A 19,862-nucleotide genomic window follows, 5' to 3' on the forward strand; every position below is an offset into this window, starting at 1 on the left:
CTACATTTCCACCATTGTTGTCCCCATCTACATTTCCACCATTGTCGTCCCCATCTACATTTCCAACATTGTTGTCCCCATCTACATTTCTACCATTGTTGTCCCCCATCTACATTTCTACCATTGTTGTCCCATCTTCATTTCCACCATTGTTGGCCCCCCCATCTACATTTCCACCATTGTTGTCCCGCCATCTACATTTCCACCATTGTTGTCCCCCATCTACATTTCCACCATTGTTGTCCCCCCATCTACATTTCCACCATTGTTGTCCCCCATCTACATTTCCACCATTGTTCCCCCATCTACATTTCCACCACTGTTGTCCCCATCTACATTTCCACCATTGTTGTCCCCATCTACATTTCCACCATTGTTGTCCCCATCTACATTTCTACCATTGTTGTCCCCCCATCTACATTTCTACCATTTTTGTCCCCCCATCTACATTTCTACCATTGTTGTCCCCCCCATGTACATTTCTACCATTGTTGTCCCCCCCATCTACATTTCTACCATTGTTGTCCCCCCATCTACATTTCTACCATTGTTGTCCTCTCATCTACATTTCCACCATTGTTGTCCCCATCTACATTTCTACCATTGTTGTCCCCCATCTACATTTCTACCATTGTTGTCCCCCATCTACATTTCCACCATTGTTGTCCCCCCATTTACATTTCTACCATTGTTGTCACCATCTACATTTCCACCATTGTTTTCCCCATCTACATTTCCACCATTGTTGTCCCTATCTACATTTCCACCATTGTTGTTCCCCCATCTTTGGAGCCGCTCTATGTTCTGGATGTCTCTTTGTAGGTGAGGTCTCCAGAACTGACCCCAGTATTCCAGATGTGCTCACTAGAGCTCTATACAGGGGGCACAATCTCCTCTTTGTAGTGGGGGAGGAATACTGGGGTCAGTCCCCTCATTGTCTCTCTCCATACACAGGATTATACAATAGTGAAGAAGACATGGGGGGAGTGTGTGGCCCCCAGCAGACATCTCCATGAGTCAGGAGGACGGAGCAGGGCCCGGGGCCCCATCACGGAGCCTCCACCTCACTCACTGATAAATGAGGAGAAGATCCTAGAACTCACCCACAGGATCACTGAGCTGCTGAATGGAGAGGTGACCCTGCTGGGACATTATACAGTAATGGAGGGGTCTGGTGATGACTGGAGAGTTGACACTGCTGGGACATTATACAGTAATGGAGGGGTCTAGTGATGACTGGAGAGGTGACACTGCTGGGACATTATACAGTAATGGAGGGGTCTGGTGATGATTAGATAGGTGACACTGCTGGGACATTATACAGTAATGGAGAGGTCTGGTGATGATTAGAGAGGTGATACTGCTGGGACATTATACAGTAATGGAGGGGTCTGATGACTGGAGAGGTGACACTGCTGGGACATTATACAGTAATGGAGGGGTCTGGTGATGATTAGAGAGGTGACACTGCTGGGACATTATACAGTAATAGAGGAGTCTGGTGATGACGGTATCATTGTGTGTCAGGTTCCTATAAGGTGTCAGGATGTGGCGGTCTATTTCTCCATGGAGGAGTGGGAGTATGTAGAAGGACACAAGGATCTGTACCAGGACATGATGGAGAATGACCCCCCGGAGATGGATGAGGACAGAGAACAGACGGCTGCAGAGATATTTGTCCTCACATTGGAAATAATCTACTTGATATCTGGAGAGGTGAGAGGTCACATGACATAAATTATTTCTCTATTAATAAAACAAGTAAATGACTGAGAAGGTGAAGAATCCTTAGAATATATGTAGTGATCAGTGTCTCCGCATATACAGGATTATACAATAATGAAGAAGTCAACTGGAGAGAGTGTGACCCCCCATGAGTCAGGAGGACGGAGCAGGGCCCGGGGCCCCATCATGGAGCCTCCACCTCACTCACCAATACATGGGAAGAAGATCGTAGAACTCACCCACAGGATTACTGAGCTGCTGACTGTAGAGGTGACACTGCTGGGACATTATACAGTAATGGAGGGGTCTGGTGATGATTAGATAGGTGACACTGCTAGGACATTATACAGTAATGGAGGGGTCTGGTGATGATTAGAGAGGTGACACTGCTAGGACATTATACAGTAATGGAGGGGTCTGGTGATGACTGGAGAGGTGACACTGCTGGGACATTATACAGTAATGGGAGGGGTCTGGTGATGATTAGAGAGGTGACACTGCTGGGACATTATACAGTAATGGAGGGGTCTGGGGCTGACTGGAGAGGTGACACTGCTGGGACATTATACAGTAATGGAGGGGTCTGGTGATGACTGGAGAGGTGACACTGCTGGGACATTATACAGTAATGGAGGGGTCTGGTGATGACTGTAGAGGTGACACTGCTGGGACATTATACAGTAATGGAGGGGTCTGGTGATGACCAGTGAGGTGACACTGCTGGGACATTATATAGTAATGGAGGGGTCTGGTGATTTCTGGAGAGGTGACACTGCTGGCACATTATACAGTAATGGAGGGGTCTGGTGATGATTAGAGAGGTGACACTGCTGGGACATTATACAGTAATGGAGGGGTCTGGTGATGACTGGAGAGGTGACACTGCTGGGACATTATACATTGATGGAGGGGTCTGGTGATGATTAGATAGGTGACACTGCTGTGACATTATACAGTAATGGAGAGGTCTGGTGATGACTGGAGAGGTGACACTGCTGGGACATTATACAGTGATGGAGGGGTCTGGTGATGATTAGATAGGTGACACTGCTGTGACATTATACAGTAATGGAGAGGTCAGGTGATGACTGGAGAGGTGACACTGCTGGGACATTATACAGTAATGGAGGGGTCTGGTGATGACTGGAGAGGTGACACTGCTGGGACATTATACAGTAATGGAGGGGTCTGGTGATGATTAGAGAGGTGACACTGCTGGGACATTATACAGTAATGGAGGGGTCTGGTGATGACTAGTGAGGTGACACTGCTGGGACATTATACAGTAATGGAGGGGTCTGGTGATGACTGGAGAGGTGACACTGCTGGAACATTATACAGTAATGGAGGGGTCTGGTGATGACTGGAGAGGTGACACTGCTGGGACATTATACAGTAATGGAGGGATCTGGTGATGATTAGAGAGGTGACACTGCTGGGACATTATACAGTAATGGAGGGGTCTGGTGATGACTGGAGAGGTGACACTGCTGGGACATTATACAGTAATGGAGGGGCCTGGTGATGACTGGAGAGGTGACACTGCTGGGACATTATACATTGATGGAGGGGTCTGGTGATGATTAGATAGGTGACACTGCTGTGACATTATACAGTAATGGAGAGGTCTGGTGATGACTGGAGAGGTGACACTGCTGGAACATTATACAGTGATGGAGGGGTCTGGTGATGATTAGATAGGTGACACTGCTGTGACATTATACAGTAATGGAGAGGTCTGGTGATGACTGGAGAGGTGACACTGCTTGGACATTATACAGTAATGGAGGGGTCTGGTGATGACTGGAGTGGTGACACTGCTGGGACATTATACAGTAATGGAGGGGTCTGGTGATGACTGGAGAGGTGACACTGCTGGGACATTATACAGTAATGGAGGGGTCTGGTGATGATTAGAGAGGTGACACTGCTGGGACATTATACAGTAATGGAGGGGTCTGGTGATGACTGGAGAGGTGACACTGCTGGGACATTATACAGTAATGGAGGGGTCTGGTGATGATTAGAGAGGTGACACTGCTGGGACATTATACAGTAATGGAGGGGTCTGGTGATGACTGGAGAGGTGACACTGCTGGGACATTATACAGTAATGGAGGGGTCTGGTGATGATTAGAGAGGTGACACTGCTGGGACATTATACAGTAATGGAGGGGTCTGGTGATGACGGTATCATTGTGTGTCAGGTTCCTATAAGGTGTCAGGATGTGGCGGTCTATTTCTCCATGGAGGAGTGGGAGTATGTAGAAGGACACAAGGATCTGTACCAGGACATGGTCATGATGGAGGATCACCGGCCCCTCACATCACATGGTAAGAGGAGACACACACATATATATATATATAGACATATTTGGGGACATTTAATATAGTTGTTTTGTAATCCAGTTCTGTCCTGTAGGCATTTTTTTCTTGATTTTGGTTTTGCTTATATGTGACACATTTATTATACTATCATGGTGGGTTGATAAATTTGGCTTACATAAGCAAAAACCAATAAATGACTTCAGAACACAAATTTGAAGCTTTGAAAAAAAATTGTAATATATATATATATATATATATATATATATATATATATATATATATATATATGCAGTGACCCCCCGACCTACGATGGCCCCGACATATGATCAAACCGACATACGATGGCCTCTCAGAGGCCATCGCATGTCGATGTCAGCATCGACATATGATGCTTTTTTATGTCGGGGCCATCGCATTAAGTGCTATCCGGCAGCGCCAAATGCTTAAGCTGCTGCCGGATAGCAGCTTAATGTTCCCCGTGTGGTGCGGTAAGTATTACTTACCCCTCCACGATGCTCCGGGGTGACCTCCGGGTCCAGCGCTGGTCTTCCGGTGTCTTCTCGGCCCTCTCCGATGACGTCAATACGCTGCTGCGCACGTCATCCAATAGGAATGGCGTACGCAGTGGCGTAATGACGTCGCTACGCAGGCCCAGTAAGGCCTTGCAGAAGACCGCAGAGGACCGGAGAAGACAGCGGAGGACCGGAGAAGACAGTGGAGAGCCCAGCGGAGGCCCGGGGACACCATCTCGAGCGGCGGGGACAGGTGAGTACAGCTTCCTATACTTTACATTGCACGAATCCCTCGACAAACGATGGCTCGTTTGGAACGAATTACCATCGTATGTTGAGGGACCACTGTATATATATATATATATATATATATATATTTATTTGCGTTCGGTGCTTGAGATAGCGAGCCTGCCTAACTACGAACCCTAACCAACCAAACCTATATCTAACTAGGTAGTTTGAGTTGTGCCATATACTGCCGCGTAGGGGTACACCTGAAAAATTAGAGGGCTTTATTACAATTACAACACAAGGGAAGAAAAAGCATTTCTCATTTCACTTTTTGGGTTGGGGATGTAACGCATATATGCACCCGATTTCCATCTTCCCAGCTTTCTGATCACGTGGGCCGGTATGCCATGCTTGGAGGCGGATGCTGCCGCCCCAATGCGTAAGGAATGGCCGGAAATCATGGAACTGTCATGACCTAGCGACTTAATGACGGCCCGTAAATATCGGACAAACACAGACGTGGTCAAAGCCGTATTATGAAATGAAAGAAGCGGGCTGTCTGAACTATCAAGCTTGCAAGTAGCCAACAATGTGTGAAACACAGATACCGGGGACCATTTGTGTGCCGTGGGGAAGTACCTGACACAAATGAGTTGACCTGGTAGAGACGTCTTGGTACTGAGTAGTGTGAGCACGTAGTGATCGGATGCCCAAGATAACTGAGACAGCTTCAAATGAGGCGACTTGCCGTTAGGGGCTGTGAACTCCCCAGGTCTAAGGAACCCATAAAAGCCAAGAAATAAAGCGGCCTTCAAACACAAACCGTATGGGGCTAAATCCAATGCATCCGATAGTTGCCTAAACAACTCTCCCGACAAGGGTTGCCTAGTGGGAGATTTAAGTACCTTGCTTTTGGCCACACCCTTGAGTGCTGCCTTGACCACATGGGATGAGAACAGTGAACTTCGGTCGGGGTAGGATAATGATAAAATGTATTGTATGCCTGATAGGTAGATCTTAATGGTGTTATGTGCTAGATGTAGGGTAGAATGGCAAAACCCGATGAATCCTAACACAAATGATACTGAAAGATTGTCATCAAGTGGATGGGCAGCACAAAACTTGCTGAACCACTTCCATGCAGTGTGGTACACTTTCTGGGTGTTAGGAGATAGGGAAGAGGTGATCAAATGTTGCGCTATAGAGATAAATGCTTTCAGCCCATCACTAACTCCTGGAACGGCGGCACTGGAGACCCTGTCGGATCTGCTTCTGAACAAATCTGAAAGATGAGTTGAAAATTAAGCCGGGACAGGGCATCTGCTGCAACATTTTTGGCACCTTCTATGTACGCACTAGAAAAACGAAATTCACCCACTAAGGACAACCACACTAGTCTTCTTAACAGTGACATCACGATGGATGATGATGATCTTCCCTTCAACAGAATACTAACCGTAGCCTCATTGTCAGACACGAAAAGCACAGTTCTCCGAGACCACTCATGGCCCCAAACCCTGGCAGCGGCTACCACAGGGTATAATTCAAACAAAGCCGAGCATCTATCAAAACCAGCTAGCTGGGAGACTTCCGCCGGCCACCTGCCAGCAAGCCAGCGATTGCCCCAAATGGCTGCGAAGCCTATGGATGATGATGCATCGGAAAAAACAAGGGGAGAAGAATTGTCAACACCAGGCGTGAAGAAAGAAATGCCATTCCAGTCTGACAGAAATGTGGTCCACATGTCTAAATCAGCCACTGCATGTTCGTCCAGAACTACCGTGTCATTCTGTCCCGGGACTGAAGTCATTAAGTCAAGCAACCTTGAAATGAAGGTCCGCCCCTGGGGGATTACCCTCATTGCAAAGTTAAACATGCCCAGTATGGACTGCAGCTCACCCTTCGCTACCCTAGGCGAGAGCAACAAATTGCGAACAACTAGTCTAATGCGGGCAAGCTTGTCCAGTGGCAGGCTGTCCTCCATGTTTTGCGTATCCAGCACTATGCCCAAGAATGTGAGAGACTTGGAAGGACCCTCGACCTTTTTGTCCGAGACAGGGACCGTCAGCTGCTGGAGAACTGCTAATGAAACGTCAAGGTCTTTGGGTGGTAAAGGACCTGGCTCTATGAAAAGGAAGTCATTAAGATAGTGTATGATGTGTGTACAATCGAACCTTTCTTCTAATAGCCAATGTAGTGCCTCTGCGAATCTGTCGAATAGCCACGGGCTACTCCTGGAGCCGAAGGTCAACTTCACTGCGAAGTAGTGTTGATTACGCCACTTGACCCTGTGCCATTTCCATAGATGGGGCGTGATAGGCAGTAATTTGAAAGCGTCTGAAATATCAAGTTTTGATAACCAAGCTTGTGGGCCCATGTTCAAGATTACTGCTATGGCCTGATCTATGGAGGCGTATTTTAATGCAAACTCTCCAGCGGGAATCAGGGAGTTCATGCTAGGCGTGGTGGTAGAGTAAGGTGCCGACAGGTCGTATATGAGACAGTGTTTATTATTACATTTTCCAGTGGCTAAACCTATGGGACTAACCTGCCAGACCTCAAAGGGTGAAGTATCAAAGGGACCAATCATAAAACCCTTATCTACCTCTGCTTTAATAAGAGTATCCACGATGCTAGGATTATTCAGGGTAGATCTCAGATTGCCACATTCATGTGTCTCATGAGGCAACGTGACAAACCCAGTGTGGAAGCCTGAAGACAGACCTCTCACCAGGAACTCGACAAAAGCTTTGTCTGGGTGCTCAGACAAGAAGGATTCCAGGCAAGCCACGTCCACCACCGATAGTCATGCCCTTGACTTCTGCGGACAAGACGACTTGGGGTGTGCTCTAAAACAATTTGCGCAAACGTGCAGCAACCTACATTGGTTGTAATTGCAAACTCCATAATTGAAGTTGTTGCAAACTTGGGATTTACCAAGGTATTTTATAGGACGCCCCAACTTGTCAGTTAACCCTGATGACTTTGTGGTCTTAGGCTGACTGGTAGACGTTGACGCGCCTGGAGCCTCCTCTGGCACGTTGCTTAATGAATGACACCAATCCGAGGTATGCGTAAACGACTGACAGTGCACACAGGCAGGGGCTTTGAGGTTAGCAAAATGACTACAGAAGAGTTCTGTGTCAACAACTGTCCAGTTGATGGTATAATTGTATTGGACTAATGCCGCAGCTGCCTTGGTGGAAAACGTCTTGTGGTAGTCGTAAAACGCCGATCCCCCATGCTTGTGTGCAAATTCAGTCAGTTTATACAAGTACATATCTAACTCCTCTCGCCTCTCTGGTTTGACGGAATATAGGATGTCTCTGTAAATGGCAAAGGCCATGCTGAACTCAGCTAACGATAACTTGCGGTTCAGCCTGACATCCTTGGCCTTTAAAATAACGGAGACCTCACCGCAAGCTATCGTTTTGTTTTCCGATAAATCATGAGAGGCGATGAGGAGAGAGGCCAGGTTGATGTCCTTACCGTCAAGGATGTCTTTTTTTATATTGGCCGGAATAAAGTGTGCTGGGGTGATGTTTGGAATAACCATGTTCGGTCTGGCCGAAGCCACTAGAGTCTGCGGGGGAACTGATGGGGCAGCAGAAACAGGCGCCACAGCCGGCACCCCGGACCCCTTGTTTTCCAACGCATCAACCCTGGCACATAAAGAGGTCACCAAGGTGTGAAGTTGCGTGATAGAGGTGTTGATTGTCTGTAATGACACTTCCCCGCTGCCAGGACCCGCCTGCTCACTAGGCCCAGACTGGTCACTAATCAACAGCCGGTATAGTTCGGCTTTCCTTGCCGTTGCAGGAAACGGAATTCCTTTAAGAACGAGTTTAGCGGTTAAGTTAGGGATGGTCCAGCTACGGAGAGACGGTATACTGCCGTGTTCGGATGCCCTGGATGCATTCTCCAATATAGAGGCTCCATCTTCGATATCTGATGCATGAGACATCCTAGTAACAATATAGACAGAAAAACTGATTAACCATCTCCAGACACTAATAACAGACAACAACTGACAAGCTCACTTACGTAATACTTTACCGAAAAGACCACAAGTTAACCCACCAAATAGAACAGGCCAAGACTGGAGCAAGAGGTCTGAAGTCGTGACAGACCTGGATCAGTGACAAGTGCTATTAGTGCTTAACATGACGGCTAAGTGACACGTGACAAAACTCTGTGAACTACGAATCCGTCCCAAAGACGTGATGGGTCATCGGTTATAACGAGTTCAATTACCCAAAGACGTGATGGGTAAAATAACAAAATGACTTCACTACCTGAAGAACGAGATTCCCGAAATCTACCTACAATAGAATCGAGAAATCAGCATACCATCAAGAAAACAGTATACATCCAACAAACTCACCCTAACTACAGGCTGAACCTCTGCTCACCTGGACACTATCCCTAACACACTCCACCAGCTGCTGATAAGGTCCTCACTGACCAGATGATGACTGCCCACGCTCAAGCTTCTAAACAAGAGTCAGATGTAAATTGGGAGTACCGTTAAACCACTACCACCCCTAGTACATCACTTACCAAGTCCTATGATGACTTTAAGCGAAAATTGTCCGTATACCACAGAACTAACCACACGTAACTAAAAACGAAACACAACATAAGAACCTGTCCATTCGAGGTACCTAGTACCCACACGAGGACCCAAGGACGAGTTGGGTCAGTGGATGAAATGACTACCGTTGCCCAAGGACGTGATGGGTATAAGGACTTTTAATTACCTGATAATACGATATTGTTGATCAGTGAAATTGTGCCACCGCCGCTTACTGGTGAAGCTCAACTTGAACTGATGAAGGGTGACCACAATCTGAAAAACAATAAACATATTATCTCTGCCCCTGATCTCCTCTAACGTGACTGAGATTGAGGTAACCTACCTGTACTTATGGCCACGTCAAGTTAATTGAGTATACTCAGAATGGATCCAGGCAACCTGATTCTGGATTATGACGGAAATGCAGACTGTAACATAAAAACGTAGTTACCTAAGGAGCCTACCCGAGCATACATGTGGACTAAGAATTAAACCTACCTGCAACCTGAGTGCTGACTGGCTTGTACCACCAACTCAATCAACACCACCTTCAACTATAGCTAAGAACCTGCGTAAATGACAAGAAACCAAGCTATGATCCAACATAACGATATTCGGCCGGGGGCGTACCCCCTGTACCGAGTTAAATAGCCGGAGCGTGCAGAAGTAATCAAACGGAAGTGTGCTAAAGAATGTAGTGCTGACAATCGGAAGCGTACTAAAATACGCAGAGCTAACTAAGCAGAAATGTGCTGAAGAGTGCAGAGCTAAACCATTGGAAGTGTACCTAGAATATGCAGAGCTAAACAAGCGAAGGCGTGCAAAACATACACAGAGCTAGACCAGGAGAAGTGTGCTGAAGAATGCAGAACTAAGAAAACGGAAGCATGCTGAGACGCAGCTGTGCAGAAAATCTGCAGAACTGGACAAGCGGGAGTGATGGACACCAGGGAGCGTGCTAAAATATGTAGTGTTAGAAAGCCGAGGGCATACTAAATTATGCGGAGCTAAACTAGCGGAAGCGTGCGGAAAATATGCAGAGCTGGACAAGCGGTAGTCTGCTGAAGGGTGCAGGTAGAGGATCAGAAATGTACAGAGATATGCAGAGCCCCTGCTAATGCATAATCAAATAAATGGAAATACGACAACATGTAAAATGTGTATCATAATGTACAGGTTCACACCTAGCGGCTATGACAAATTGCATAATACGCATGAATCTGAAGTTCAAGCAGCCCGGACAATCCAGTACTCCACAAATACTAGTGACTAATCATGTGGTGAAGCAGCCAGTAATAAATAGTAAGAAATAATTAAAAAAACAGACATGGTCTTGCCCTGCAGAGTTGCACAGCCGGGGAGTGTGCCGAAAATATGCGGAGCCTGCAGCCAGAAACGTGCCGAAAATATGCAGAGCCTGCAGCTAGGAGCGTGCTGAAAATATGCAGAGCCTGCAGCCAGGAGCGTGCCGAACATATGCAGAGTTAAGCAGCCGGAAGCACACTGGGACTGCCATGAGAAAGAGCTGCAGATGGCCCCATAGCGGCTGCTCCAGAGCGAGGAGCAGGACTATACCGGAAGCAGCCACGACAGGGCCTACCACGTGACTCACCGACCCGGGGACCCTCCCGGAAACGTTGCCGACCGGAGCATCACCGAGACCGGGAGCGCCGCCGGGACCGGTGAGTAACACCATGCAGCAGATATCCTGGTTGTGCCAGGCTGGGCCATGCCGCCCAGCATGGAATACTTACAGAGCCCCCGGGGAAGGAGACAGGAGGAGGACACGCGCCGCCGCTGATCCCAGTGGGACCCACCGCGCATACTCACCAGCGCGTGACGTCACGTGCGAAAACCCGCGGCATAAAGGAAAGCAGACGCCACGGGTTTTAAAGCCTCCAATGCCCCTCCCACAAATTCAGGCTAAACCTTTTAGCCTTCTTACATATATATAATATGTGCCAGGAACGTAAAAAAATGGCGCTCCTGGGCCTAGGCGGTAACAGGCTGGCGTTATTTAGGCTGGGGAGGGCCAGTAACAATGGTCCTCGCCCACTCTGGTAACATCAGGCTGTTACTGCTTGGTTGGTATTTGGCTAAAAATAAAAATAGGGGGAATCTTATTTTTATTTTTTTGCTAAATAATTAATAATTAAAATAAAAAAATGTATAAAATAAAAAAGGCATAGGATTCCCCCTATTTTTATTTTCAGCCAAATTCCAACCAAGCAGGAACAGCCTGACGTTACCAGGGTGGGCGAGGACCATTGTTACCGGCCCTCCCCAGCCTAAATAACACCAGCCTGTTCCCGCCTAGGCCTTGGAGCGCCATTTTTGATGCTCCTGGCCTGTTGGTTCCAGCTCTTCCTGGCACCTCTGTGGCGGTGGGTACCGGGGTAATAATTGGGGATTTGCGCTAGCTGTTTTGGGGGCTAACACTAAGCCCTGGCTTAGTAATGGATTCCGTCTATTAGACAACTTCCACTACTAAGCCTGTCAAGTAAATAACAAAAACACAACACGTTTTAAAAAAATTTATACCAAAAAACACTCCCCCACAAGCCCTCGTTAACCATTTTATTAACATTAAACAGATTTAATAAATCTGGTCATCGAAGCAGTCCACCGAATCCGAAGTAGTCCACGGGATACACGAATCTGAAATGAGAAAAAAAGGGTTAATACATTTAATGTCACTCGCCTGTGCATGACTACAACTCCTAGCATGCCCTTACAGTAAGGATATGCAGGGAGTTGTAGTGGGGGGGGGGGGGGGGGTAACAATCTCCTGCACCAAATGACTTCAATTCCCAGCATATCCCTACTGTAAGGGCATGCTGGGAGTTGTAGGGCGACGGGTGACAGGCCTGTCACCTGCCCCCTGCTGCACAACAACAACTCCCAGCATGTCCTTACAGTAAGGACATTCTGGGAGTTGTAGGGGGTGACAATCTCCTGCACCACATGACTACAACTCCCAGCATATCCTTACTGTATTTACTGTATGGGCATGCTGAGAGTTGTAGTTGTGCAGCAGGGGGCAGGTAACAAGCTTGTCACCCCCCCCCTACAACTCTCCCAGCATGCCCTTACTGTAAGTACATGCTGGGAGTTGTAGTCGTGCCAGCCAGGGAAGCGGGTGGTAATGCGCTCCTCTCCCTGGCTGCAGTGATCAGAGAATCACTGTAATTTCATATTTCCCGCCGGGTCACGTGACACGGGACCCAGCAGGAAATTTGTAATTACACTAAACTCCGCGGCGCTGTGGTAAGGAGCCCGGGCTGACATAATACTGCAGCCGCCTGGGACTCCCGCAGCCGGGCAGGGAGATGTGCAGAAGCCGTCCTTGCCATCTCTCGATGTGTACCGCAGTGCTGAGGGATGGCAGCTTTTAGTCCCTAATGTAATATCAAATTTCCCGCCGGGTCCCGTGATTGGCTGCTCGGTCCCGGCCAATCACGGGACCCAGCGGGAAATATGAAATTACAGTAGGGGAAATAGAAACTCCACGGCACCAAGGTATGTTAAAAGGAGCCCGGGCTGGCATCAGTCTGCAGCCGCCCGGGCTCCTCGTATATCCTGCGGCGTCGTGGTAAGGAGCCCGGGCTAGCCTCACTTCAGCCACCAAGGCGCAGGCGGATGGGAGACAAGGGGGGATGTCATTATGTTAGGGTAGCGGCTGCAGAGTGATGCCAGCCCAGGCTCCTGTGTACAGTTGTTATATCATATTTCCCGCTGTAATCTCGGCTGTCAGCGGGAAATATAAAAATCTGCCCTCCAAAGCCGTTGTGTAAGCTCCGGGCTGGCTTACATTTACACAGTCTTTGAGGGCTTGCGACTTTTTATGCGACTTTCGCACTTGATAAATCCCTGACCACTGCAAAGTAAAAAATAAAATGTACTTTCGTACGCTCTTTGGTAGCTTTTTGCTTACAGCCAAAAGTCACACAAAAAATTGCTTAAGTGCTAATGAGACTTTTTGTGCGACTTTTGTAATAAAAAAAAATAAAAAATAAACTCTAAATCCTTTGATAAATCTCCCCCATTGTACTTAATGTTAGTGATAAGTTCTGGTTGATACATTCTGCAATTTTACGAGAAAAAGTCCAAATGTTGAAAAAATTGGAAAAGTTAGAATTCTCTACGTGTAATAAAGATCGTCCTGCCCCATAAATTAGTTATTAATTCCCATTTACAATCTGTCTTATTTATGTCGCCTCATTTGTTTGTTCTTTTACTTTTTTAGGATGTTTCGGGGATTAGAAGTTTGGCGACAGTTTTCTAAATTTTAGATATCAGATCTTTTTAGGGACCGGTTCAGTCCTAAAGTAGATTTGAGGGGCCTGAATGTTAGAACCCCTATAAATCCCCCATTATAAACACTGCACCCCTCAACGTAATCAAAATGATATTTGGGAGTTTTTTTTGTTTGTTTTTTTTAACCCTTTCAGTGTTTCATTGAAATTAAAGTGAAGGTGGAATTTAAAAATGTAAATTTTTCTGGCCGATATGTCATTTATTCCCCTAATTCTGACGTATTTAGAAATATCCCATATATGGCCCTAGATCTCCAGGACACCGGCCTCCGACATGACAGAGCACCGTGTGGATTTGGGGTCTTCCTGTTATTTAGGATATTTTATATCAAGATGCAGATGCCTTGGGGGCCCAAAATACCTAATTTATAGACTTTATTTTCAGGGCACTGTTATACCAAAAATGTATATATCATTTTTCTGCGCTAAAAACATCTTTTATAATGGGGAGGAAATGGGGATTGTGTATATTTATTTATTTTAGATTTTACTTTACTTTTATTTTTACTTTTTTTTTTTTTTTTTTTTTACTGCCCCATTAGGAGACTTGACCCTTATAATACATTACGATGCAGAGCCTGATTGGTTTCTGTAGTCGGGTAACCAGAGGTGGTTTGGAGGTCTATGGTTGCCATGGCTACCATCGGGACCCCACGATCACATTGTAGGATTGGAGGGAGCTTACTTCCTCTGTCGCCCTGATCGATGCTGCGGTCACACTGTCTGGATTAGAGCGCAGCAATACGGGGCAGCCGGCTCCTGCTGCCAATTGTGCATGAACGCCTATACATAGGTCCATCTGTGGGAAGGGGTTAACAAAAAAAGTAGGAGGGGAAAGTAATTTTAAATTTTGGTTTTCAGCCAAGCACAATCCTAAATTTTCGGTTTTGGACAAAAATTTTCATTTTGTTTCACCAATATTTTTTTATATGTAAATGTGGTCTTATGACCGGAAACCAGGCGGAGTCTACTCCATAAACGGCATGAAAAAAACTGCGCGTGTGTTTCCTGCCCAATAGAAATTTCTCTACTTCTCAGAAAGATAAACTTTCATTTAAATTATTATTATTTTTTTAACAGAAAATGAAGATATGATGGAGCGCTCCTCAGGAGAAGATGGAGGGATCATGGAGCGCTCCTCAGGAGAAGATGGAGAGATCATGGAGCGCTCCTCAGGAGAAGATGGAGGGATCATGGAGTGCTCCTCAGGAGAAGATGGAGGGATCATGGAGCGCTCCTCAGGACAAGATGGAGAGATCATGGAGCGCTCCTCAGGAGAAGATGGAGAGATCATGGAGCGCTCCTCAGGACAAGATGGAGAGATCATGGAGCGCTCCTCAGGAGAAGATGGAGAGATCATGGAGCGCTCCTCAGGAGAAGACCTCCTTACCCCTAATGTCCATCCAGATCTATCATATAATAATCCTCCTGATCACGAGGAACCTTCTCCTGACCAACCACACATTGTTACCACAAGGACAGATCAGGGACATGGGAAAGGTTTCTATTGTGATGAATGTGGGAAACAATTTACAAAAAGATCAGCTCTTTTCATGCACCAAAAAAGTCACAAAAGAAAGCAGTATGTTTGTTCAGAATGTGGGAAACGCTGTAAAAGTTTGTCAGCTCTTATTATACATGAGAGAATTCACGCAAGAGAGAAGCCATATTCCTGTTCAGAAAGTGAAAAATGTTTTCCAAGTAAATCAGGTCTTGTTAAACATCAGAGAACTCACACAGGAGAGAAGCCATTTTCATGTTTAGAATGTGGAAAATGTTTCCCAAGTAAATCAAATCTTCTTATACATGAGAAAAGTCACACAGGAGGGGAGCCATATTCATGTTCAGAATGTGGGAAATGTTTCTCAAGTAAATCAAATCTTGCTCAACATGAGAGAACTCACACAGGAGAGAAGCCATATTCATGTTCAGAATGTGGGAAATGTTTTAGAGATAAATTCCATCTTGTTAGACATGAGGGAAATCACACTGGAGAAAAGCCATTTTCATGTTTAGAATGTGGGAAATGTTTTACAACCAATACAGAGCTTGTTAGACATGAGCGAAGTCACACAGGAGGGAAGCCATTTTCTTGTTCAGAATGTGGGAAAGGGTTTAGAGAAAAATGCCATCTTGTTAGACATGAGAGAACTCACACAGGTGATAAGCCGTTTTCACAGAATCTATTTTCATGTTCAGAATGTGGGAAATGTTTTAGAGATAGATTCCATCTCGTTAGACATGAGAGATCTCACACAGGCGATAAGCCATTTTCATGTTTAGAATGTGGGAAATGTTTCCCATGTAAATCAAGTCTTGTTAGACATGAGAAAATTCACATAGGAGCAAAGCAATTTTCATGTTCAGAATGTGTGAAATGTTTTACAACTAAAGCATATCTTGTTTTACATCAAAGAATTCACACAGGAGAGAAGCCTTTTTTATGTTTAGAATGCGGGAAATGTTTTCCAAGTAAATCAAGTCTTGTTACACATGAGAAAATTCACACAAGATTCTTTTCATGTTCCGAATGTGTGAAATGTTTTAGAAGCAAAGCAGAGCTTGTCAGACATGAGAGAAGTCACACAGGGAAGAAGACATTTTGATGTTTATTTGTTAAAATATTTTTATTTAAATGATGTGAATAATGTAAACATGAGCTTTACATCCCAGTTTGGCCCATTTTTTTTTTTTTTTAGGGGGATATCTTGATTTTGAGATTAGTAATGACGAGTCTACGTACTCGCCTGGAACGTGTGTGCTCGGCCCATACAAGGGTTAACAAAATTCTCACAATAAACCTGTTAAACAAAAAAACCTAGAGATAAGGGAAATCATAGATGTGTTTTTTTTTTTTTTGTTTTCTTTCAAAAACATTCTACGCTACAAATGACAATGTAAAAACAGCGATCTTTAAAAATGTGTTTATGCTGCAATAAGGTGAGATTCTTAACCTCTTAAGGACGGCGGGCGTATACGCCCCCATTTTAAAGTCCTTTAAGGACTGAGGGTGTATGGATACGCCCATGGGAATTCCGGTCCCTGCCGCTCGCCGGGTGGGAACCGGACTAGGATGCCTGCTGATATCGTTCAGCAGGCATTCCGGCATATCGACCAGAGGGGTCCCCCATGTTGGCGATAGCGGCAAATCGCAGATCAATTCAGGGATGATCGGAGCTGTCAGTGATAGCCCCGATCATCCTAAGGGATAGGAGCGAGGTTGCAGCAGTGCGATCTCCTATCCCCTGCCATTAGTCAGCAATGAGTACTGACCAATGGCAGTTGACGGGGGGGGGGGGTTACCATTGGAAACCCCCTGCTCTACCCACCCCTGGATGTCGGGCAGAACAGGGGGAGAAGATGCGGTGGGGACCGGTGATCATCGGTCGAATCAGTGGAGATCAGCGGCGCAGGTAGGGAGGCGACGGCGCGGAGCATCAAGGAAGGTGGCAGTAAAGCGATCTTTACTGCTGCCTTCCTAGTGGTTGCCAAACTGCAACTCCCAGCATGCCCAGGCAGCCAAAGGCTGTCTGGGCATGCTGGGAGTTGTAGTTTTGCAACATCTGCATCTGGAGGGTCACAGTTTGGAAACCACTATTACAGTGGTGCCCAAACGGTAGCCCTCCAGATGTTGCAAAACTACAACTCTCAGCATGCCTAGACTGCCCAGGCATGCTGGGAGTTGTAGTTCTGTAACATCTGTCCCTTCAGATTTTGCAATTTTCATGAAAATTAAAAAAAATTGCTGCTATATATTGAAGCCCTCTAATGTTTTTAAAAAGTAAAAATATGTCCATTTTATGATGCCAACATAAAGTGGACATATTGTATTTGTGAATCAATATAACATGTATTTGGAATATTCATTTTCCTTACAAGCAGAGAGCTTCAAGGTTAGAAAAATGCTAAATTTTCATAAAATTTTGGAATTTTTCACCAAGAAATGATGCAAGTAACGACAAAAATTTACCACCAAAATAAAGTAGAATATGTCACAATAAAACTCTCAGAATCAGAATAATCAGTAAAAGCGTCAGAGTTATTAATGCGTAAAGTGACAGTGGTCAGAACTGCAAAAAAGGGCTCAGTCCTTAAGGTGAAAAAGAGCTGCGTCCTTAAGGGCTTATAGGGGTATTTCAGGATTTTTGTTTATTTGACTATGCTACAGGGGCTGTAAAGTTAGTGTAGTCCATAATATAGTGTCTGTACCTATGTTTGGTGCTCTTGGAATTCTTATGCCATCTCTGCCCTGATGTTCATTTCTAGCAGCATATAAAATGAGTGTTGTCTCGTGCGCAGTGCGGCCCAAGACATTACATAACTTGTCAGGTGTTTAAAGGGAGCCTGTCTGTGCTTCAATGGATGGAGCGACCGCTGGGTGGGAGGGAGATTATTCTCCACAGGACTGGAGGGAATTGCAGCTTCTAGCACGGCATGCGTGGAAGGGAGCCTAGCTGTGCTGTAATGGGTGGGGTGGCTGATGTGTGGGAAGGAGAGAGTTCACCTCCCACCAAGAAACAAAGGATCCTGGGGATTGTAGTTGGAGGGAGGGCACAGAAACAGGAAATTGTCAGTTTACACAAACAGACCAGCAGCCTGACTGGGGACACAGGACACGGCCATTTAGCACCAACACAAGCACAGATCCTTGGTAAGAATGTCCATTACAAAATGTCTAAGATTGGAAGGTCGGAGGGTCGGCAATTCTGTGGGTGGTGGTGCTCATGGTGGGAGGGAAACAGCTTATAGAAAAAAATGTACCCAGCACTCACCGATGATACTGAACCAGAGAAGGTTTATTGATCCACGTTCAAAATGTAAAGGATACTGTGACAGTGACGTCATGTCACCCCCCCCTCCTGATGTCCCACTATGCTCCTCCCATAGACATGAATGTAGGGGGTGTGGTGTGACATCATGACCACTGCCGCTGCAATCCCTTTCCGCCTCCGGATATGTTTTTTCTATATAGAGGAACCCCTGATACCTTGAGCGCCCAGAAGTCTTATTTATGTCTACTGTAAGTTTGAAGGGAATTTATGTCTTATACCACAGTAGGAAACAGCTGAAGTAGGGCCCAGTCTGTTCTTCCCTGATGGAATTTACTATTAGAGCTAACATGGCGGCCACTTCGGTAGCTAGGGTCATGTATCTCTGACTAAACCTGGAGGAAGACCATATCCTTAAAGGGGAACTCCTCCCAAAAACGTATTATTCCTGGGCCGGCAGCGTCCGAAACACGGAAGCTTGGAGCTTCAATATCTGTGATGTCATGCCACGCCCCCTCCATTCATGTCTATGGGAGCCGGTGTGGGGCTGAAGGCATCTAGCACGGAGGGGTGTTTACTCCATGCACCGGATGACTGGGGTGCTGCAGAGATCGTGAGGGTCCCCAGCAGCTGGACCCCCTCAATCAGACATCTTATCCCCAATCCTTTTGGATAGAGGATAAGATTTTTTTTGTGGTTTACCCCTTTAAGTCAATTTATTTTTGGTAAAATTCCATCAATCCTACCGTTTGCTTGTGGGGGGGGGGGATATACCATCTGTGCTGCTGGTAGAGGGGGTGGAATATACCATCTGTGCTGCTGGTTCGGACATAAAGGAAACCGTAAAACGGAATAAGCGCAAAAAACTTCGAATGAGGAGGAAAACAAAAATCCAATAGATGTTATAATACCAGACTGAGAAACAAACTCCAGCAGTCACTGACGGTCTGAGGGAGACATAAGGGGGGGGGGATTGGCAACAGCTGGAGGCACATTATGGGATGGATCACCTTCGGATCAACGTAAAATACGTGTGACCCTTCTAGAGGAGGTTGTGGGTCAGATTTCACTTAATCTAATTTTCTTAATAAAATTCCATCAGTTCTTCCAAAGATTCAGGGGTGGAATATACCATCTGTACTGCTGGTAGAGGGGGTGGAATATACCATCTGTACTGCTGGTAGAGAGGGTGGAATATACCGTCTGAATTGCTGGTAGAGGGGGTGGAATATACCTTCTGTACTGCTGATAGAGGGGGTGGAATATACCATCTGTACTGCTGGTAGAGGGGGGTGGAATATACCATCTGTACTGCTGATAGAGGGGGTGGAATATACCATCTGTACTGCTGGTAGAGGGGGGTGGAATATACCATCTGTACTGCTGATAGAGGGGGTGGAATATA

The 19,862-nt window shown here is 46.0% G+C and overlaps 1 protein-coding gene across 1 annotated transcript; it reads left to right on the forward strand.

Moving 5' to 3' along the window:
* The first annotated feature begins 962 nt into the window (after positions 1-962).
* LOC130283320 (gastrula zinc finger protein XlCGF26.1-like) lies at positions 963-16,512 on the forward strand. The gene is made up of 5 exons (XM_056532691.1): positions 963-1,134; positions 1,528-1,716; positions 1,828-1,995; positions 3,933-4,059; positions 14,769-16,512. The coding sequence occupies exons 2-5, from the start codon at positions 1,567-1,569 to the stop codon at positions 16,292-16,294; spliced, it is 1,971 nt and encodes a 656-aa protein (XP_056388666.1). The 5' UTR covers positions 963-1,134; positions 1,528-1,566; the 3' UTR covers positions 16,295-16,512.
* Positions 16,513-19,862: the final 3,350 nt, after the last annotated feature.

The sequence above is a fragment of the Hyla sarda genome, chromosome 1 (genome assembly GCF_029499605.1).
Source record: "Hyla sarda isolate aHylSar1 chromosome 1, aHylSar1.hap1, whole genome shotgun sequence".
NCBI lineage: Eukaryota > Metazoa > Chordata > Amphibia > Anura > Hylidae > Hyla > Hyla sarda.

Excerpts from the sequence above, each read along its gene's own strand:
- LOC130283320 (XM_056532691.1), top strand. The coding sequence starts at position 1,567 with ATGGAGGAGTGGGAGTATGTAGAAGGACACAAGGATCTGTACCAGGAC. Across the intron at positions 1,717-1,827 it reads TCTACTTGATATCTGGAGAG|GATTATACAATAATGAAGAA; the intron begins GTGAGAGGTCAC and ends CCGCATATACAG. Across the intron at positions 1,996-3,932 it reads CTGAGCTGCTGACTGTAGAG|GTTCCTATAAGGTGTCAGGA; the intron begins GTGACACTGCTG and ends ATTGTGTGTCAG.